Raw genomic sequence first — 22,989 nt, 5'->3', positions numbered from 1 at the left:
GCATCTTTTTTCAATTGCAAGATTAAACCCTGGCACGTAGGAAATAAAAATAGATTTAAATTGCCAGAGCAGGTGCAGAGTCTATTTCACTCGCCACCACTGAATAAATACATAGAACTGATGTGGTCTACTGGCTAGACATCTGTCCTGGATTTACTAAGTGGCCTTAATCTCTCTCTTAATCCCCCCTTCTGGGAATAATAATACAGATCTTCCTTGCAGGGATGCCTACATCGAGACAGTGTGTATGCGACATGCCAGGGACATGAGAAAACGCTGCATAAAACACATTATTGTTAGAAATCATGAGTCAGGATTAAGACTGCACATTTACGCACCGTTTTATTTGGGAGCAAGAAGGACTTCCTTCCGAATAAACATGTTTAGGCTTGCGGAAAGAGCGCCCCCAAAAGCGGAAGAGGTGGTGGGAAAGGACAACAACCCCGCGTCTTCGTGCTACTTTCTCTCAAATTAAACTCTGAGCAGAGGAACCCTTTTTTCTCCTGATTCTGAAAAGGGTCGCGCGCGCACAGTCATGCGCCCCTGGACATTCCGAGGGACAACCCAGCCGGCCTGACTCTGCCGGCGCTTCTCCTTCCAAGGCGTGTGTGGGTGGGGAGGCTCCATCCCGACCCCCGCGGGAAGGATCGGGCAGGGCGGGTGGGGGAGGAAAGAGAGGCAGGCCGGCGAGCTGCGTCGCGCGCCGGATCCACGCGGAGGAGAGGAGAGGCGCTGCTTTAGCGGCTGCCGCCGCCGCTCCCTCTCTCCCATCGCTTCCGCCGCCGGCTCGGGCCTGACCCGGGAGTGGATCTTTGCAGCAGCCTGGCGGCGCTGGGCCGGCGCCGAGGAAGCCACGGCCTCCGCACCTCTTGCCGGCCCGCTGCAAGCAATGATGATCTCCCCGCAGGGACGAGGCGGGGACGTGGCCCGGTTCTACACGGTCACCGAGCCCAAGCGCCATCCTCGGGGATACACCCTGTATAAGGTCACCGCGCGGGTGAGTGAGCCTTGGGAAGCAAGGGGAAAGAGAAAGAGAAATGGGAAGGCCGTCTTCCATGCAATCTTTGATTAGGTTCGGGGGTGACGAACGGGATCCTTCCCCTTCTGATCTCCGCCACAGGCAGGGAGATCCTGGGAGCCTGCCTGCCTGCAAGTAGGCAGGTCGTCGGTGCGGCTCGCGGGCAGCGGCTCTCCGGCATGTTCCGAAGCCGGAGAAGGCAGGATTGGAACCCAGGGCCTCTTTTGGCAACGCCCGGCGGGCATGTGCTTTTGCCACAGCGCCGTGGCCTCTTACAGGGATGCCTTTGCTCGTCCTCTCTCCAAGCAGATGTCCATATCTTTCTCTCCCTCCCCCCCCATCTGCTGAGAGGAGTGAGTGGGCGGCAGAGAGAGCATTGATTCTCTTTCTTCCCCGACATCTCTATTCATTTTTCCTCGCTCTATAGCAGGGGTAGGCAACCTAAGGGCCGTGGGCTGGATGCGGCCCAATCTCCTTCTCAATCTGGCCTGCGGACGGTCTGGGAATCAGCGTGTTTTTACATGAGTAGAATGTGTCCTTGTATTTAAAATGCATCTCTGGGTTATTTATGGGGCATAGGAATTCGTTCACCCCCCCCCCCAATATAGTCTGGCCCGGCTCACGGCTGAAAGACTTGCTGACCCCTGCTCTATAGGATGGAGGGAGTCGCATTTCCACTCGGACCCCACTCCAGAAGTACCCAGTTTGGGGGGGGGGGTAGGAGGGATCAAGGCATCTCCCTTCCATCTCAGGTCCTCCTCTTCCCTCCTTTCCATGCATGTGGGTTTTATCTGGAGGGGGAGGTCAGTATCCTCTATCTTCAGAGGAGTGGACGGGATGTAGGAATAACACTGCAGGCCTCTGCATGCTTAACCTGGGATAAACACCGCCGAACACGGAGGGACTGGCTTCTTGAACATTGGGTCAGGGATGTGAGCTTCCCCCAGTAGAGATGTGTTTGGGGAGAGAGCCAAAATCTGCATTATGTAAGGCTAGGTCAGAAGGGACAGCCATCACTATAGGTGTAGAGATGGGAAGCAGTTTGTGGTCGTGCCTGATTTATGGATGGACCTGGTTGTCCAAAGGGCAACAGGAGGTTTTGGTTTGATCTGGGCTTCCAGCTCAAAGGGCAGAGCCAGGTTTTGATGGTATAGTAGCACCCATTTTTTTCCTAGACCTGGTCCTTGAGTACAATTCAGAGACCATGTCCTATTGAAAATGAAGGTATAGCTGTTTTTTTTTGCACAGATGTCAGCCTAACTCAAATGAAAGCCAAAAAAACCCAGCCATACAGTATTTCCTATGTCTTGATCTCCCCACCCATATTTTAACATTGCCCCAAAAATATTTTTTTGAAACCCAGTGTGGCATAGTGGTTAAAATGTCTGACTAGGACCTGGAAGATGAGGTTTCAAATCCTTACTTGGCTATGAAGTTCAATGGGTAACCTTGAGCCAGTCACTGGCTCTCTGCCACACCTCCCTCACAGGGTTGTTGGGATTAAATGACAAGGGGGAGAACTATGTCAGGAATTTGAGCTCCTTGGAGAAAAAACATGGGATATAAAAGCAACAAATAAGTAATCAATAAATAATAGATTGGCACCTATCAGAGAATAGCCTCTTTTGAAATTCCGTGCTCCCTTACATCTCCGTTAAGAGACAAGGGCTCATTCAGACATTACTTGGGAGAAACCTTCATCTGCTAAGAGTCTTGGACTCTCATCTCTCTTCTCCTGCAATCCAGCCCACATTCTCACTGCTGGGAGAAAGTAGCTTTATATGCAGGCTATACTGGTGTTAATTTAATATATTTATTTTGCAAGGTTTATATATCTTTTAACAAAAGCAGCCTCCAAATGGTTTCCATAAAATACTCAATAATAATAATAATAATAATAATAATAATAATAATAATAATAATATTATTTTAAAATGGTATCCACTTGATTCCCTATCTGTCCTTGGAAAAAATGTGAGTTTCCAATCGTGATGACGGAGATACTGCAGTCAAATAAACCTGGTACAGCCTGGATTAGATGTTGCTTTCTTTTCCTTTCAGTAGTTATTACAACTGTTGTGTGTGTGTGTGTCCCAAACTGTGGTTTGTGGACAACCTGTGATCCGCAGGCTTCCATGGCATGCCTGCATTAAGTATTCATAACGATTTTATGTTGCATTACTATTGCTGCTTTTATTTTGTGTGTATATATATATACATATATGCTTTCGTAGATTTTCACGGGTACAGGAATGCAGGTTTTGGTGTCTTCGGGTGTCTTCCCGTGTAAGAGTTGGGGTGTCTAGGCGACGTTTCGACGAGGTCTCACTCGTCATCTTCAGGCTGGTGCTTTCGGCTTCTTGTTACTGGTTTAACTAGATCCTGCTCTGTTCCAGTAACAAGAAGCCGAAAGCACCAGCCTGAAGATGACGAGTGAGACCTCGTCGAAACGTCGCCTAGACACCCCAACTCTTACACGGGAAGACACCCGAAGACACCAAAACCTGCATATACATATATATATATATATATATAAAATAAATATATATATATACACACACACACACACACGTGTGTGTGTGTGTGTGTATTTTATTAACATAAGAGCCTGCTGAATCAGGCCAATGTCTCATCTAGTTCAGCACCGTGTTCTCACAGAGGCCAGCCAAAATGCTTATGGAAAGCCTGCAAGCAGAACATGACGGCAACAGCAGTCTGCTCACTTGCAGCTCCCAACAATTGGTATTGACAGCTGAGATAGCCATCCTGGCTAGGTATTCATTGATAGCCTTGTCCTCAATTGACTTTCTCTACTCTTCTTTTAAAGCCATTTGGTTTGTAGCCATCACTGCCTTCTGTAGGAACCAGTGCCATAGTTTAGCTGTGTGCTGTATGAAGAAGTACTTTCTTTTATCTGCTCTGCTCCTCCTAACATTCACCAACCTGCTACTATCAAAAGTGCACTGGTTTAACAAACATTTAAACTCTAGTTATAACTGCCTCTACTTTTTGCATCTTGCTGCCCATTTGACTCCTACCTTATAATTTTTCCTCCTTTTATACAGTACTTGCCAACTAAGATTTCGCTTTGTGCATCTGGGGATGTTGGCTTCAGCCCATGATTGTGTTTTGTCCCAAGAAGTTTGTTAGCCTTTAATGTACCACAAGTCTCTTGGGCCACACCCAACCCTACATTTAAAGCCGTGTAATACCACTTTAAACAGTCATAACTCCCCTCCATCCCAATCCTAGGAACTGTAGTTAGTTAAGGGTGCTGAGTATTGTTAGGAAACTTTTATTCCCAGGGCTTTTATTTTCAGCTGGAACTTTCCGGAACTCAGTTCTGGCACCTCTCAGGTGGCTGCCCTTGCCATTATAAGAGAACAAGGGAAGCATTCATAGTGAGTTCTCGCACCTCTTTTTCTAGAAAAATAGCACTGCTTATTCCCCTCACAAAACTCGGAAACTGTAGCTCTGTGAGGTGAATCGGGGGTCTCCTAACAATTCCCATCACTCTTAACCAACTACAGTGTTTTCATTGTTGGAACCTGTCCTGGGACCTGGCAGGGGTGATGTTGCTTTCCTGTCATGTTTGCAAACATCTTTGTAACACAGAGTTGGTCTGTCAATGAACCTGGTTCCAGAAGCCAGCTCCCCATAGAGCACGCCTTTGGGGGACCTGTTGTCTTCCATTCTGTGGACGGGACCAAGCCAGCATCGATGTTGCTGAGATAGGAGTGCAAACATGCTGGGAATGTGGGCCCTGGAGAGCACATATTTGCTTGAAACTCTGTCCTGCCATGTGATGCCGAAAATCTTCCTGAGGCAACACATGTAAATAGTAATAGTAATAATAATAATACAGTTCCCAGGATCCCTTGGGGGAAAGCCATAACGGTTAAAAGTGGTATGGTAGTACTTTAAATGTAGGGTGCAGATGATGGGCCCTTTGTTGTCCATTCCTGGTGGTAAATTCCACAGCGCCTTTCTCTCAAGAGATAAGAAAACAGGCTTGTCCAGGAGGATGGTAGATAAGAAAACCCGGCTGTTAAATTTCCAAGACAATTCAGTTACTTCATTGTAAGCCTGAGGTGAAGTGGGGTATATGTGTGCGAGAGAGACAAAGAGGAAGAGGGGCCTAAAGATTGTGCAAGGCATTTGAAATGTAAGCAGTGAAAGCCAGAACTGTTCCACAATTATAGATAAATGCTCTTAAATCGATATATTAAAACCTGCAGGCCCTTGCTCTTTAAGAGAATTGGATTTTAAATGCACTCGCCCAAGCAAGGTTAAAGAAAAGACCCAGCGCACCTGCTCACACCCACGATAACAGTCTCCAAAAGAGGCTGGGATTCCTTTCCTCCCCCTGCTCATTGCATCATACTCCCTTGGTTTTATTTGGTTCCCGAGTAACCAAAGCAAATGCATCCGAAGCTTCAAATACCAGGGGGATAGTGCTTGTTAAAGTAATGTTAACAACAAGCATCTACGTAAGGTCTCCCCGTTTTTGTCACAGAATAGTGCCAGCCAGCAGTACAGAGTTTAGCGCTGGTGGTGCTTGAAGCTGCTGGCATGAACTGAGCTTACATGTCAACATGCTGGAATTGGAGTTAAAACTTTGACGGTAAGCTTCCTTAGAATGCTCTCAGTCTTCTCAGGTTGTATTGTGAAATGAGTGATAATCTGAATCGGCCTTCCTGTGATGGTAGGATTGCTTAGTCTTGGGAATTGCGGACTGCCATTGGTTGAGTTGCTGTGATGTCACCAAAGGGCTGTGAAGCCATAGGACAGGCAGCCCAGCATGAAAGCAGATTGGGAGACCTTTAACAGTTTGAGTTCTAAAGTCCATCAGAGCCTTTGTTGAATTAAACTTTTTAAGTGTGCTGCCTTCTTGCCGTGGGGTACTTGGTTGGTTGAGTGGATGCAGAGAAAAAAAAAATCCCCTGCACCTCCAGGTTCGGCTTGGAGAGATCCCTATCTGAAGCCCTGAAGAGGTGCTACCAATCAGTGTAGACATTACTGATCCAGATGGATGGATGGTCTGACTCCGTATAAGGCAACTTTCTATGCTCCTCTGAGTGGTATTGGAACATTTTAATGACCACTGACCACTCGCTGCAAGTACCACCGAACACTTTCATCAAGAGTTGATTGGAGTTGCCTTAAGGGTACAAAGGTTATTGCCCTGATCCATCACACACAAGCTGCCTGCAGAATTGGGTTTGTCTATAGCCCTTTTTAATTGTTGCTAAAGTGGCAAAAGTTATCAGCTGGGAGTGCGGGGCAGTGGGGTTGATGAATGTACAGTACTAGCTCCGCACCTTTCTTTTCTTTTAAATTGTTTCTATTAAAGATTTTCTTGGGTTTCAAAAGTACGTACAGCATCACTGCTATCAGTTCATAGAGTTCTTTCTAACAGATCATCCAGTCCTCCAAGAAATATGCAAAATAACAAAAAAAGGTACTAGAAGCCACTCCAGAACTGGCCCTACTGAATATTTTCCAAGACAATAACACACGCTACAAAGAACTCATAAGCCACCTTCTCTCAGCAGCCAGGGATCACAGAAATGTAGAGTTGGAAGAAGTGGCCACACTGATCATCCTGCAATGCAGAAATATGTTGCCCAGTGTGGGGCTTGAACCCATGATCCTGAGTTTAAGAGTCTCATGCTTTACTGACTGAGCTATCCCAGAGGTAGCATCATAGCTGGACACTGGAGGGACCTGTCAGGAGTAAACATGGACCACTGGTACCAAACTGTATGGGAAACAGTAGGGGACAAACAAAAGATGACGCCTTCACCCCGGTGTGGCTCCCCTTTGTTACGTACACAGCCCAACAAGACAACAACAGGAGCCCACTGACAGCATATGAATCGATATTGCTCAGCACTTTTCTTGCCTTCCCAACTTGTGGAAGCTGACCTTCTGAAGTGTGGATCTTACTGTGCTTGTGGAGGTTTCTGTGTTTTAAAATGCTGGGAAATCAGCCTTTAAGAGTGCAGAAGGCTCCCCATTTCATAGAGGTAACCTCCACAATTGGAGGGAGGTGAGAATTGGAGTGGAAAAAGCCCTCACTTGTGTTAACTCTCTTTAGTAACACCTGAAGAGGATTTGCCTGCTTTTAAATGGGCTCTCAAGACTGCTTCCTTTCACCAGGCATTTTTTAATTAGTGCCTGTGGGCTGATGCATTTTTATCTGCTGTTCCTGGTGTGTGTTGTTGCGGTATTTTACTGGAGTATGTTGTTGTGCATTTTAGCATCCATCTCTATATGCCATTATAGAACTCATAGAATCATAGAGTTGGAAGAGACCACAAGGGCCATCGAGTCCAACCCCCTGCCAAGCAGGAAACACCATCAGAGCACTCCTGACATATGGTTGTCAAGCCTCTTTAACGATTATATACTGTATCTTTAACGATTCTGCATGCCACCTTGATTTGGCACAAAAAGGTGGAATATAAATGCCCAAACGAAGAAAGGAATAGCTTGGGACTTTTTAGCTTTAAGAAAAGGTGAATAATAGAATCTTACAGTTGGAAGGGACCCCAGGGTCATCTAGTCCAACCCCCTGCAATGCAGGAATCTCAGCTACAGCATCCATAACAGATGGCTATCCAACCTCTGCTTAAGAGACAACATGCTAGAAGTTCATAAAATTATCTCTGATGTGGAGAAAGTGAATTAAAAAAAAGGCCCTCTCCCCTCATAATATTGGGCTAGCCCAGGGGTCTGCAACCCGTGGCTCCGGAGCCGCATGTGGCTCTTTTACATCTTTGCTGCGGCTCCGGGGCGGATACTAGCGAGGGGAGGAGGCGCATTGTGCGCCCCGACACTCCCCACTGTGGCAGGCGCTGTACTGGCTGTGACGTCGCATGGGGGTGGTGCGTGCGTTAGTCACGCACCGTCCTGATGTCACCTTCCCGCCCGCTGTCAGATCGCGGCTCCGGAGATATATTTGTTTTAAATGCCGCAGTGGTTTTGCGGCTCCCAGTTGTTGTTTTCTTCGAAAACAACTCCAAGTGGCTCTTTTTGTCTTAAAGGTTGCAGACCCCTGGGCTAGCCTTTTTATCACTTGAGCCCTGCAGCCTGTTTGCGGCCTTCTAAGGATTGGGGCATCCAATTAAAGAGCTTTTGGCTCTAAGGTCAAACTGCCTGCATGGGGGTCTCAGACCTGGTATTGGCAGTGAGCACTGGGACCCCAGTAGCTGCCTAAGATTCCAGCTGCTGCTGCTGCTGCTTGTCCTGCATGCAGAACAAAAAACATAATCAGGTTTGTAAGCCCAGAAATGGCGGTTGAGTGAGGTCCCAAATACAGTAGTCGCTTGGATGCTACTACTCTTTGCGAGTCTGTTCTGGTTTGTGAACGTTCTTTGGAATCCAAATGTCCGACGGGGCTTACGCAGCTTCTGATTGGCTGCAGGAGCTTCCTGCAGCCAATCAGAAGCCGCACTTTGGTTTCCGAAGGTTTTGAAAGTCAAAGAGACTTCCGGAACAGATTCCGTTTGACTTCCAGGGTATGACTGTAAGGAGGACTGGCAATTTAAAATGACAGATTATGCAGAGCTGGCAGGTCTAACAAGTAAAATAAGTATCTGAAGAAGTGTGCATGCACACGAAAGCTTATACTGTACTGTACCTAAAACTACTCAGTTGGTCTCTAAGGTGCTACTTTATAATTTTTTAATTCTTTTAAAATGATTCTTTTAAAGACTTTCTTAGATCGTATAACTTTTTTGAAGACTTGATTCTTTTAAGGGAGTTTATAGGTTTTTAAGAAGAGTCTTTTAAACTATCTTTTTAAAGAATTGCTTTAATTTATTTTGACTACGGCAGACCAACCCGGCTACCTACTTGAATCAAGTAAAATAAGAGAACAAGAAGATGAAGTATATAAAGATGAATGGAAAATTTTTGTGTCGTATCTGAAAAACAACTGTAAACATGTGAAAATGTTAGTAGGATTAAGGTAATAGGGGAGTTAAATGGCTGTGCAAGAATATGCTGGAAGGGGAAGAAGGGAAGTTGTGAATGAGAATGGAAATCGGTTTATTTTAAAGGAAGATATAAATGTGGAAATGTTTCTTTTAATGTGAATGTGGTTTTGAAAAAAATGTAACATTGGAAAATATAAATAAAATTTTTAAAAAGAAAAGAAAAACTTAAGTAGGTTCCAGTGTATGCATTCAGGCTGGTTGGTTTGTTTAACCTACAGTGCATCCCCCCTTTTACCTGCAGTCTTTATTTTGGTTGTTCTCCCATCCAGCAGGAAAGACCAGACGGAGACATTTCCAGCTTTAGTAATTCAGCAGGTGACTTTTGGATGCTTTCTAGGGTGTACTTTCTGTTCGTACTGGGCAGTGCTGAGGTCTTGGCCTGCTTGCCTTGTGAACTGACGATGCACCTTAGAATATTCCCTAGAATATGGTACCGTACAGGGAGCTTCTGTGTTAAGACACACAGGGGCTTATTAGTAGATTGGTGTGGGGGAAAGAAGAGAAGAAGAGGAGTTTGGATTTGATATCCCGCCTTTCACTCCCTTTAAGGAGTCTCAAAGCGGCCAACATTCTCCTTTCCCTTCCTCCCCCACAACAAACACTCTGTGAGGTGAGTGGAGCTGAGAGATTTCAAAGAAGTGTGACTAGCCCAGAGTCACCCAGCAGCTTCATGTGGAGGAGCGGAGACGCGAACCCGGTTCCCCAGATTATGAGACTACCGCTCTTAACCACTACACCATACTGGCTCTCAGTTGAAAGTTGAAAATTGCTGATGAAGAGGGAAAGAAGGAGGATGAAGAGGAAAAAGAGGTTTCTTTTCTTATCGTGCGGTTGAATTCCATTGTTTAATGACTTGCCTTTCTGTTCCCTTGTTCTTCTGCATTTTTGCCTACAGTACAAAATACGCTGAATGTTGAGTTGTAAATGATATGTTATTTTGAAGCCAGTTTGCAAAAACAACACACCCTGAGAGTAATAGGACTGGGTGCTTTTGCTGTGCCTTGCATTGGATCATGATGTTCTCATACGGTCTGAAGTGCATTTAATTCAGTCTGCATAGGCGTCAGCTGCACTCTATGGGACTCACATGAATTTTTTTCTATGTGTATAAACCCCTCTGCAGATACAATGCTGGAATGTGTGGATATCAAGACTGGGATGGATGAGTGTAATCCTAATCAAGCATAGCCCCAAAGAAAGAGTTTTAAAAAATCAATATTAGATCATTGGGCGCTTTTGCGTGATCTCTCTGTGTCTCTCGTTAACAAATTCAAGCACTGACAGGGCCTTTGCTTTTGTTTTTCAGATTGTTTCTCGAAAAAATCCAGAAGATGTCCAAGAGGTAAACTTTTTTTTTAAAAAAGCATCTTTGGTTCTAGCATAGGTATGGCACAAACCGTTTTGTCTTTTTATATTGCGAAATAGAGCAAGTAAGTTCTGTTCCTGTTTTAGTGACTAGATTGGCAATTGATGGCTAATCTTGTTTCTGCTGCCTCAGTCGGTCATTTGCTCACAGGCTAAGTCTAGGGACCTCCTGTGCAGGTGTGCATACACCTCCACATGTACACACACACACACACACACACACACACACACACACACGTTCCTCATCATCTATCTGATATTTGAAAGAGAGACCTAATGGATTGTTAAGGAAATGGATAGCAATGCACTTTTCTCTTTCAAGTTACCATTGTGTAATTAGCACAGTTCTAATTAAATTAGTGAGGTCCTCAGTCCTACCTTGGGTGTGTTACCTACCCAACATAACTGTGAACTCCTGGTGGCCATGAAGTTTTGCCCAAAATGACAAATACAGTACACACACACACACACACAGAGAGAGAGAGAGAGAGAGAGAGAGAGAGAGAGAACAATGCCCAAAGCATAAGCACGGCACCACTTTCTGAAAACATCTTAAGAGTCAGGGAAACTACTCAATAGCCTATCTACAACAAATACCAGAATGATGGATGGAGAATTGGAGAGAGATGTGATCCATAACCATCTGAACACCAGACGGTGAAAGTGATTATGTAAGATTAACAGGATGCAAAACAGAGTTGACAAAAGGAAAAATAAGGGTAGGAAGGTAGGAAACCGTCTTCTCTGACGGGCAGTGGCTCCCTAGAGCCTCAGGTAGAGAGATCTGTAATATAGTTTCCTACTTTTTGTCTGAACATTTCTGGGATGAAATCTGAGATTTTATTCATTCACATCATGTGCTCTACCACTGAGCTATGGCTTCTTTCCCAAGGGAAGCGGAACAATCTAAAATACTTGCAGCTGAGAAAGTCTTCACATAAACCTTCGGGCAAAAGCTTTGATGAGTGGAGGAGGGCTGTTTATGAGAACACAAGCAGGCCTAAGGCCCATTCAGGTCACATCCATGCCATGCAGTTAGGGTACATGGCTTCCCCAGAAATAATCCTGGGCACTGTATTTTCTTAAGGGTGCTGGGTTTGTCCCTCTGTGAGGAATAAACTACACTTCCCATGATTCTTTGGGGGAAACCATGTATGGTGTGGATGTGAAAGCAGTTCAGCATCTTCTTGTTATGGTGAGCACATGTGCACCTGCACATGTGAAGCCTGCAACAGGACCCGAGTCCTGCTTGCAGCAACTGGCATACAGAAGTATACTGCCTTTGACAGTGAAGGCAGAACATAGCAATCATGGCTAGTAGCCACTGATAGCTTTATCCTCCAAGCATAGGCCAGGAGGCCTGAGGCTGTGAACAGAGCAATATAATTCCACTTGTGCGGTTTTGGGGTGGGAGATGCTCAGCCCCCGTACTGCTGAAGTGCTCACCCGGCTGCATGAAACAGAAGAACCAATGTTTCTCAGTCTTTCTTGCCACATTCCTCATGCAAGGCTTCTGCCCGACACGTTTTGCATGAGAAAGACACGTTCTCTTTAGATCGAAAGCTGTTTCTGCACGCGAAGTAGACTTCTGGGCATGATGCAAGAAATCAGCATGTAGGAAGGTGCAGGCAGAATCAGACAAGAGGGACTGAAAAGAGCAGATGGGTCTGTAGGCAGAGGGGTGAGTGAGAAAGGGTGAGTAAGGTCAAGGAGAGTTGGGAGTGCTTAACACAAGGTTCTGGCAGTATGCTGGCAGTAGAGGCTTAGTGAGAATAAAGTGGGTATGATTTCAGTGAGATGGGATTCTAGCAGAGGCATTTTGAAATGATGAAAGAGGGTGGAAGGGAAAGTTGGGAAGATGGTCAGGGTAGATATATCACAAAGCCTTCTCCCTTGTGGCTTCTACAGTATATTTAATATTTCAAAATAAGATCTTTGCCATAATGAAAGATGCATTATGCACTCCCACTTCACCCACAATCTAGAAATAAAACATTTTTTCATAGACTCAGTTGGTTCACCTATTTATAGCAAATTTAGTAAAATCTATCATCTATCCATCTATATCTATCTATCTATCTATCTATCTATCTATCTCTATCTCTATCTCTATCATCTATATCTATCATCATCATCATCATCATCATCATCAACAACTATCATTTATCTATCAACGAAGGAAATTTGAACTTGAAACAACCTGATTGATTTTGACAGTCCTTGGATATGGATCATTGAGTAAGAACAAATATAAAAATGGATTAATTACAAAAACATTATCCCAGTACTGTCAACCTACTTTCTGTGTGCAAGGGTAAAACCAAGTTGCCAAATCTTTTCCTTGTTTGCCCAGTGGAGGGTGGAGAACTTGCAGCCTTCATAGATGTTGCTGGACTCCAAATTCTATAATGCCTGGCCCAGTGGTCATGCTGGCTTGACCTGATGGGAGTCGGAGCCCAACAAAATCTGAAGGGCCACAAGTTCTCCATCCCTGCATCAATCACAATCTTTCTCAGACCTTTTCTATTTCACCTTTACGCCTGTGACAAAGGCAGACCAGCAAATGAACTCTCTTCCAGATTTGTCTTCTTCTAGTTTGTAACTTGTTGTTCACCTTTTCCAAGGAGGATCCTGAACTGGAAATAACCTGTGGAAACAGGTTGCCATTATCATCTTCCTAAAAAGAAGAGCCTGCTGGATTGAGCCAGTGGCCCATCTAGTCCAGCCCCCTGTTCTCACAGTGGCCAACCAGTTGCCTGTGGAAAACCCAGAAGCAGGACCTGAGCACAAGAGCACGCTCTGCCTCCTGCGTTTTCCAGGAACTGGTTTCAGATGCGTTAGTGCCTCTGACTATGGAGGCAGAGCATAGCCGCCATTTTGTCAGACTAGCCATAAGTGTTACATTCACGAGGCACACCGTGGCCTGGTTCACACATCCCATTAAACCATAGTTAAAATACACAAGCCATGGTCTGGCTTGCCACATCATCTGAACCTGGGCTCTTGGTTTGTTTCTAGACAAACCATAAGTGGAAGATAAAGTTTGTTTTCGGCTTGCCACTTGTGGTTTATTTGGAGGAAAGAAACCACAAGCTTGGGTTTGGATGACACAACTAGTCTGACTTTGGGTTGCTTTTCAGAAGCAGGTCAGATCCTGCTTGTGGGCTTCCCATAGACATCTGCTTGTCCACTGTGAGTCCAGGATGTTGCATAATATGGGGCTTTGGCCTGATGCACCAGGGCTTTTCTTATGTTCTTATGATATGTCATTGTAAGTTTATCAGCCATTGTAAGTTTACTTTCTGTTGCTGTTCTACAATCCCCAAACCTTGACATTTCTCCAGGGCATTATTAACAAAGCATAGTAATGCATTTCCTTTCTGGGCCTTAATGGTTTCTGAAAGTGCAAACACTAAGGTGCCATACATGGTAAATGACCAGGGAGTTTTAATTTATATAGATGCGGAAGGCAGATAATAATGCTGGTATACCAAAAGCATTTGTTTGCAGCAGCAAATGCTGCTGATGTGAAAGTTTGCAGCAGTTGACTGTAAGACATTCACTATTTCAGACTGATGCCTAAACCTTTCTCTGCATGAAATAAAATTACTTTTCAAACGGGTTTGGCTTAATGTCTTGTGTGAGCCAGTTCATTGCACAGGCTCTGTTTTAAACAGAGATGTGATTCCAGTGGGATTCCCCCATCCCATTAATCTGTTGGAAATGGAAACAAGACCTACTGTTTCAGAGGTGGGGAACCTTTTTCAGCTCAAGGGCTGCTTTCCCTTCTAGGTAACACTCTGAGGGCCACGGGTCTGTGCTAAGTGGAGCTAGGAGCAAATGCTAATTTACTCTCACATATCACTCTAACCCCCCATGTAGGCAAGGAGGAAGCACTTATCAGAGTTCAAATACACATTGTAGCCTGGCAAAAGCACTCAAGGGGGACTCAAAGTATGACCAGGGAGGGATGTGGCCTTGGGAGAGTCCTGAGGGCAAGATAGAGAAGCCTAGAGGCCTTCATTTGGCTTAGGGCCTCTTCTATGTTCTTAAAGCAGCAACAACAGCACACATAATTTATAATTTTGGAGCCATTAGTGTCTTTTGCTTCCAAACAGTTGTTCACGTGTAAACTTTGGCCAAGGTACAGGGTGAAATGCGCTGTTCGTTGTCAGAAAAGAACCTGCCATTTGTCCATATGGAATGTCTGACTTCCAAACTTGGAGATAAGGGAAATTATCTGGCAAATAGATAGTGCAATTGTGTTTAAATTGTTTTGTTTGATTGCCAGTTGGCTTTGCTTAAAGCTAGTATTATGTGCAGTATATTTTAAAATATATATTACATAATAAATAACAATAACAACAATAACAATAAATGAACCATGATCATCCAGATTTTACTCTTAGGGTTAGAAGTGTCAAGACCTAGAAAGAACAGTATCTCCCTTTCTGTTTTTTTCCAATTCTTTGGACAGAAAAAAAGCAAGTTAAAAACCACATTGCCAATTGCCACTGGAAAGAGGCAACACAATCTGCAAGGCATTGAGGCCCTCAGCTATGTTTAGTTGGTGTGTCCTGGTGTTTGCTGGGTCCTGCTCAGTCTGCTCCTGATTATTGCTCTAGAAAAAGGAACAGTCCACTTCAGATCTTCTGAATTAGCACTGAGTTTTCTCACCAGAAAGCATATTCTTAATTTGAATAGTGTTGCAATTTGAGTAGCCCAGCAGCTTCTATGTCTAGTTGCTTTCAGAAAATTCTTACCACGGGCAATTTAAGTAGATGGCTATTTAGAACTTTGTGGCAGGGCCGTCTTGAGACAAGATGGCTGCCATCTCCATTTCTCCTACAGAAAGTGACTGGACTGGAAGTAACAGTAAGCACTGACACTTCCACCACACCTGAGGGTGGCAAGTTAGCTTAAGGGGTGCAGGGCTGGCTGTGTGGCACACATACCTCTGCCCGCAGCAGAAGGGGGCTTTTCTGATGCTCCTCATACACTTCAGTACCTGCCACCTGAGGCAGCTTCCTCACTCTGCCTTATAGTAGGGCTGGCCCTCTCTGGTAAAGTGGCAGGAGCTTTAAAGGGATGAGTCTTGATGTAAATCTTTGAGGTGAATGGCTTTCCTCAGAGTAAGAACCTTCCATGATTCACTTTGCAGTGAATTTGGGTCATTGTATTTGCTCACTTCAACACCTTATCAATTTTATCTATCCCCTCCACCTTTACCATAAGATTCGGCAAATGTTTCTTGTTTTCATCTTAACCAAAGAGCTGCTCTGGTTTCTTAATTTTTTCATTCCAGCAAAAATGTTATAACTAGGTGGAATAGGCACAGACCACATATTCTTAGCATATCATTATTTTTAGTGGTGGATTTTCTGTTTCTGTTCTTGTGGGTGGACATTATTCTTCTCCCTTTCCTTTCACTTTTGGTTGCTGTTAAAGAAATACAATAAGACAGAACCCTTTTGCCATTCTTAGCATTCCTTGTAGCACCCTCCTCTTCTGCTGTAATCATCCGCTCGAAGATGTTAGTTTGCTACATAACTGCTGCAAATGAGGCTGAGGTTTTGAACCAAGGGGTGGCAAAGGGCCATAGTAGCTGGTTGTTGTTCCTTAATGCTTCAGTGGTCAATCTGTGCCAGCCACCATTTTTGTTAGGGGTTAATGGTCTGCAGTATGGACAGGGCCCAAACCCGAAGTGGATGGGACCAAGTCATACAGGTGTGCAGACATAGGCACACACATGTACACACACATAGATTTTGAAGCAAAGTTGGCTGACGACCGAAGTGTTTTGGGATGCTGTGTGCCCCTCTCTGAGATTCTAATTTAGATGTAGTGACTTCCCTTTCCTTGGGGCCAGCCCAATGCATTCTGCCACCTGAGGCAAAGGACAAGATACACCCCTCCAAACAAAATTCTGTGCGCAGAATCCAGCTGGACTGGCAGCTGAATCTTACTTCAGCAGTAGTGGAGGACAGCGGCCTCCACCACATGTGGGTGTGGCAGGCTATTTCAGGGGGCAACGGCATATCTCTGTCTCTTGATACTTTGCCACCACTGCCCAACCACCTGGTGCCTGAAGCAGCTGCCTCACTCTGTCTAACGCAGGGACGTCCAACTCCCAATAGACTGCGATCCACTCACAGTATAAAAAAACTGGCAGTCATTTTGGAAAGGCAAAGTTCTTGCGCTTTTTGGGGGAGGCCAAAGTTGTTGAGCTTTTAGGGGGGGAAGTACCGTAGATCACTGAGGGGCCAGAGATCTACCAGGAACACCCCGTGATCTACCAGTAGATCGCGATTTACCTGTTGGGCATGCCTGGCGCTGGCCGTGCTGCCAAGAGTGCCAAACTGTTTGCCTCCAACTATGGGTGACTGCAAGGGTGGGGGTTGGCAACACGGGCTGTTGCCCCTTCAGCAGTTAACTGTAACCTCCAGATTCCAAGCTTTCGGTTTCATTTTGTTTTTCAAAAAGAGTGTTTTCCAGCATTTGTAGAGATAGAAGGCAAATGTTCTTCCCACTTTTGTGTGTGAGAAATTATAGACTGTGCCTTTTAGTGTTTTACTTTGTCCTGGCCTGGAAAAATACCCCGCAGTTGCCCAGGGCTCCAATCTTTGTTCTGCCTTTATATTTGTAAGTAAAACAGATATTACAGAATGCTGCAAGTCCCCATTGATCTTTCCTTCGATAGGAAGTCACATCCCTAGGTTAGCGCTATGCCTGGAACTTCTTCCTGCCCAGCAAAGTGAGGAGCATGTGGTAGTACAAAGTAAAATTTATATAGTAGAGACCAGGCAACCAGAAGTCATTTTATGTGTCCTGGGGGTGTCTTTTCCTGGCGTTTTTCAGCCCATGTTTATACATGTTGCATAATGTTTGAGCTGCAAAAGAGGAACTGAGAGAATGGCTGTAGTTCAGTGGTAGAGCCTTCCTTGCCTGCCAAATGTCCCGGGTTCAAATCCCTGACATTTACATGTAGGACTGGACAAGAAATTTTGGGCCCCTCCAGACTTCTGGTTTTTGTGTGTCTTTGTTTTGCGGGTTTATTCTGCAGCATGTCATTGATTTAATAATAGAGTGTTGGGGTGGATTTCTACTGGATAGTCTATGCATCCTTCCGCTTTATTTGTCGCTTTGCAATGCTCCCGCAATGTTACTGCTACTATTGCTGTTCGGAGGGGCACCTTTGAGTTATTATAGTGCAACAAAAGCGAGACACACACCTGTGGGGATGTTCATGATATAAAAAGTCACAGGATTATAGCAGGAAGCTGCAGGAGATGCACGTACTGGGAACGAGGCAACATGTCTGCCTTGAAACCTTTGCAGGTGCAAATAGTATTGAAAGTAAGGTTGTGTATAACTGCCCTGATACCACAAATCACGGAATCACAGAATTGATCAGCTAGTCCATCCCCCTGCAATTCAGGAATCTTTCACCCAACGTGGTGCTCGAACCCAAGACCCTGAGATTAAAAATTTCATGCTCTGCTGACTCTGCTATAATCATGAATGTACAATACAAAGCAAATTTAAATGGGGGGGGGGGACTGTCCCGAAAACCTGCAGTTCTGCTGCCACTCAGTGTAGTAGACAATACTAAGGTAGATAGACCAGTGGTCTGACTCAGTATAAAGTAGCTTTCTTCTGTTAACCCAAATCCACAAATGCCCTTTCATTGGGGTGGAAATTGCTTAAGTTCAAGCACAGCAGCTGCTTGTGTAGTTTAAGTAGTTTATGGACTGCCTTGGAGATTAATTGTTGCTTAATATATTGGCTGAACGATACTTCGCAGGGATGCGGGTGGGTGTACAGCAAGGGCAAGATTTGATTAATAGCTGCAGTTAAATTGTTTAGTGACTTTTAAAAAGATCTCATAGGGCACGTATAATGCGCTACTGTGTTGGTTTCTGCCATTCTTGGTAAATGCTCAATTAGCAGGAATGATTGCCTCATGGGTGTTTGTTTTCTGTTTTCACTTCAGATAGTCGTTTGGAAGAGATACAGTGACTTTAAGAAATTGCACAAAGAACTCTGGCAGATTCATAAACACTTATTCAGGCATACAGAATTGTTTCCTCCTTTTGCTAAAGCAATAGTATTTGGTAAGCATATATACTTTTTTTTTTTAATTTGCTAAAATCATTTGGGAATGATTGGTGAATAAATCTGTGGATTTTCAGAGTTCTGTATTGTGCTAGCATTGTTTTGATTCTGCCAAAAGCAACATAGTAACTGAAGTATATTGTGTGTGATCAGTTTAATAATAATAATAATAATAATAATAATAATAATAATAATAATACCCCACCCATCTGGCTGGATTTCCCCAGCCACTCTTTTAAACACTAGTAACTGGTATTGCATAAGGAAACAAAACCCACAAACCTCTCCTCACCTCCTACACTAGGTCTATAACACGTGCTAAGTTTTATTAGTGACTGTAGAAACTTAGACATAAATGATAGTGCAGATCTGCAAACTTTGCAGGGAGACACTTCTGTGGATTCGGTGTAGACCCAACACTACCTAATATTTTCTTTCATATGTAATATTTTCTTTCATATTTTCATATCCTGGAGTTCCTTAAGCCTTTCTTATTACTTCCTTCATTTGTGCAGATTCCCCTTCCCTTTTATTTTTGAAATGCACCAAGGGTTAGCCGTTAACCATAATTTCTTCATGTGTTTTTTAATAACCACGGGGTTAGCTCCAAACCACAGTTGGCTGTTGTGCTGATCTGTGAGTTGAGATAACTGTGGTTAGTCATGTATTAGCTCTGAAAAATTATTAGGAAAGGGAAATCTCATGGGCTTGAGGCTGCAAAGCATTCCTGGTATTATAACCCCAATTGCACAGAAAGGGCTTCTATACTTCCAAGTGTGATTATCTTCTTAAAAATAAGAAATTTTAGTATTTTGTCCGTGTTAGGGCAGAGGGGGCTCACCAGAGCCGCAGTGTTAGCTTCCTGGCGGCAGGGTTGCTGCAGCTTACCAGAGAAGATTGGGAGGGTGGCATGGTGCAAATGCAGTTGTGGAGTGCCGGATTGACTTCACCATTGCCCTCACACACTGCACTGACCTCTCTGCTACCTCCTCTTCCCAGTAAGTGACAGCAATGCCACAGCCAGAAAACTACCATTGTGGCTCTGCCCGACTGGGTGAGCTGCTGTTGAATTAGAGGTGGCAAACATGGTGCCTTTCAGATGTTAGAATCATAGAATCATAGAGTTGGAAGAGACCACAAGGGCCATTGAGTCCAACCCCCTGCCAAGCAGGAAACACCATCAGAGCACTCCTGACATATGGATGTCAAGCCTCTGCTTAAAGACCTCCAAAGAAGGAGACTCCACCACACTCCTTGGCAGCAAATTCCACTGTCGAACAGCTCTTACTGTCAGGAAGTTCTTCCTAATGTTTAGGTGGAATCTTCTTTCTTGTAGTTTGGATCCATTGCTCCGTGTCCGCTTCTCTGGAGCAGCATTTTTCTGGAGCCGCAGAAAAATATTGTTGGACTGCAACACACATCTTCCTTGTCAGGTCACCCTGGCTGGGACTGATGGGAGTTGGAGCCCAACATAATCTGAAGGTCACTTTGTTGGCCGCCCTTGTACTAAATTAAACAAGAGAGGAATTGCTAGGACAAAGCAACCATAATAAGAGAGAGAGCTAGCTAGGTCTCACAACTTCTGCTAGCACCAAGAAGGAGCCTTGTATCAGGCTGCAGAAAGGCTTTCTTTCCTTTGAGCTTTGCAGTTTCTCTGGGTTTCTCCGTTGCAGAATAACATATTGGCCCAGACTGAATGGTTTTTTTTGCGATGCTCATGCCGTGCCTAGAACAGGATTGGGCCACACTTGGCTACCGAATTGCCACAGAGCGTTAAGTTTTTGTAAAGTTCAAGGACATGATGCTGACATGCCCAAAAGACTTGGCAAATAGAGGGGGGTGGCCAATGTATTTCTATAATGTAAAAGTCATCCTGGTTAGTATACAGAGCTGCTGAGCAAGTGGTCCAAAAGCAAGCGACAAAATTATTGCATCACTAAAGTGGCAGGCAGCTGTGACGTTTGAAATACATGCCCCAGGGCTTCCCCAGTTTCTTATTGCAATTGCACCTCTTCCTGCTGAATGCAAAGGCCATGTTCGTGGTGGGGACCGTAGTTCAGTAGAAGAGAACCTGGTGCTATCTTTGCAATCTTCTGTCAGGTAGCAGTGAGATGAATCACCTCTGTGCCACACTCAGTGGAGGCTTAAAGGTAGCAAGCTGAGGACCCACTTAGAAATGTGCCATATGTGCAAATAATGATGCCGCCCATCAAACTATATTCGTTATTAGGGACTACGCTTTTGCTCTCTTTGCTCACCAACCCCACCTGCCCCCTACCAACCCCCCCTTGCCAAAGCCACACACACACACACACACACACACACACACACACACACACACTGTTTCTGCTAGAGCTCCTAAAAGTTCCTCAGTTCACCTGGGCCACCCGCTGTCTTGCTTTTCTCACCAACCCGCCTCTCCTAAGCACCCACTATCTCTGAGGGTGCCTGAGAAAGAAGCCTGCTAGCCTGGAGGTGGGGTGGGTGGGTGGGTGATGAAGGAGAGAACAAAGCTTCTTTCTCTCCTTCATTTCTCCACCTGCCAATGCCGTGGGAAGTGTGAGAAAGAAGGCTGCCTATTGGCCTGCTTGCCTGCCTCCATCACCAGTTCCCTCCCTTCTTGCCCACCCCCCCCATAGCATGCCTGAGAGCCCAGTTTGTTCTCATGGTGCAGTTCACTGCCCCACCGGTCTGTGGCCAAGTGAGCCGCAGTGTGATAACATTCGTACATTTTCATTACAGTGGTACGTCGGGTTACATACGCTTCAGGTTACAGACTCCGCTAACCCAGAAATAGTACGTCGGGTTAAGAACTTTGCTTCAGGATGAGAACAGAAATCATGCGCCGGCAGCGGGAGGCCCCATTAGCTAAAGTGGTGCTTCAGGATAAGAACAGTTTCAGGTTAAGAATGGACCTCCGGAATGAATTAAGTACTTAACCCGAGGTACCATTGTATAAACATGTTTGATGATATTAGAGTATGCACTTTCCCATGTATATTTGGCTAAGTTCTCTGCCCCGTGTCAGAAGTTATGTAGCACATGGTTCAGATGATGCAGATATTATATATACACCTGTATACTTTTTGTCCTGGCTTTCAATGAAAATACTGATTTTTCAGATGGCCAGCTACACAAAAGTTCTAGAGCATCTCCTGCCTTTTATTCACCTAAAGTTCATTAAAATCAGCCCAGGAGGCCCTGACCAACCCCCCCACCCCTTTATTGTTGTGTGGATGGGAGATCCCGAACCTTTTCCCCAGTGACTCTCTCCCTTGGGAATCCCCCCCCCCCCCAAGAGAGGGACATCTGGCTGGCTTCCTTTTATCATTGATCTTTCAGAGGGTAGACAAAATCTTCCTGCTTAGGAAAGCATTCTGATTGCCACATTAGCCGGTGTGATTGTGATTTTTATTTATTTTTTACTGCTTTTTGTAAACTGTGTAAACGAGTAGTTGTGTCAAACTGCTTCATTGTTGTTTATCCATTTATATGATTATGCCAGCCATTGTGAGAGGCATGTGCTGATCATGGAGGGTAGCAGTATTAAAACATTTAAGTTGGCAAGTATTATTCCATCCTACTGGGTACAGTTGGCTGGTAAGGGCAGGTGTTTGTATGTTGCTTTGCGTTGCCTTGGGCAAGGCAAAGCAGCTAACAAATTTAATAAAGAATAAGAATAAGATATGGGGATGCCATTGAAAGTGATTGTTGTTCTCTAAATCCCAGTGAGTTTTTTTGCCTTAAATTTTGAATTAATTGGATAATAATTTAGCCAGTCTGGCACATATTCTTTCATCTCCTCTAATTTTTTCATTTTTGGTTCTCCTTCTGAAAAATCTACCGTATTTTTTGCACCATAACACTCACTTTTTTCCTCCTAGAAAGGAAGGGGAAATGTCTGTGTGTGTTATGGAGCGAATGCCTGCGGGTGGCGGGGGGGGGGTGGTCTGCTGCAGTCGTGAGCAGAGCATCCATGGTTCCCCTTCCTTCCCTCCTCCGTGGCTCGCTTTGAAACAGCAAAGCGGGAGAAGAGCCACTGAGTGGGGAGGAGAGAGGGACAGAGAGCCTGCTTGCTTTAAGGGAGCAAAGCGGGAGAGGAGAGGAGCCTTCTCCCCTTATACCCCTCTTCTTCATTATTAGCAGCATCCTTCTCCACCCACCCCACGCATGCTTCTTCTCCCCTTAAACCCCTCTTTTGCATTATTAGCAGCATCCTTCTCTACCCACCCCACGCGTGCTCCTTGTCCCTTGAGTGCTTTTCCTTCCCTCCCCACTTAAAACGTGGTTACAAAGCACGGATCCACATGGATCCTCAGGATCTTTGCATTGGGTCACCCTAAATTCACCATCAGATCACATAGCATGTCCATGGCTACAGCCTGCACCAAAAAAATCACGCACCCACTGTTGCCTGGGGCCACAATGGTGCAAAAACGTGGTTACAAAGCACGGATCCACATGGATCCTCAGGATTTTGCATTGGGC

The 22,989-nt window shown here is 44.9% G+C and overlaps 1 protein-coding gene across 3 annotated transcripts in view; it reads left to right on the top strand.

Annotated features, from left to right (window-relative positions):
• The first annotated feature begins 373 nt into the window (after window positions 1–373).
• Window positions 374–22,989, top strand: part of RPS6KC1 (ribosomal protein S6 kinase C1) — a 95,152-nt gene continuing 72,536 nt past the window's right edge. The window contains exons 1-3 of one of the 3 annotated variants that reach the window (XM_083494185.1): window positions 374–997; window positions 10,328–10,363; window positions 18,380–18,500. In XM_083494185.1, coding sequence (XP_083350311.1) covers window positions 890–997; window positions 10,328–10,363; window positions 18,380–18,500 — 265 coding nt within the window. In that variant the 5' untranslated portion in view covers window positions 374–889. The remainder of the gene's footprint in view (window positions 998–10,327; window positions 10,364–18,379; window positions 18,501–22,989) is intronic. The other 2 variants (XM_083494186.1, XM_083494187.1) reach the window with 2 other exon arrangements.

Source organism: Podarcis liolepis (assembly GCF_965112155.1).
Source record: "Podarcis liolepis genome assembly, chromosome: 3".
NCBI lineage: Eukaryota > Metazoa > Chordata > Lepidosauria > Squamata > Lacertidae > Podarcis > Podarcis liolepis.
Note: the sequence above shows the minus strand (reverse complement) of the source record. Positions and strands in the feature narration are given on the sequence as shown.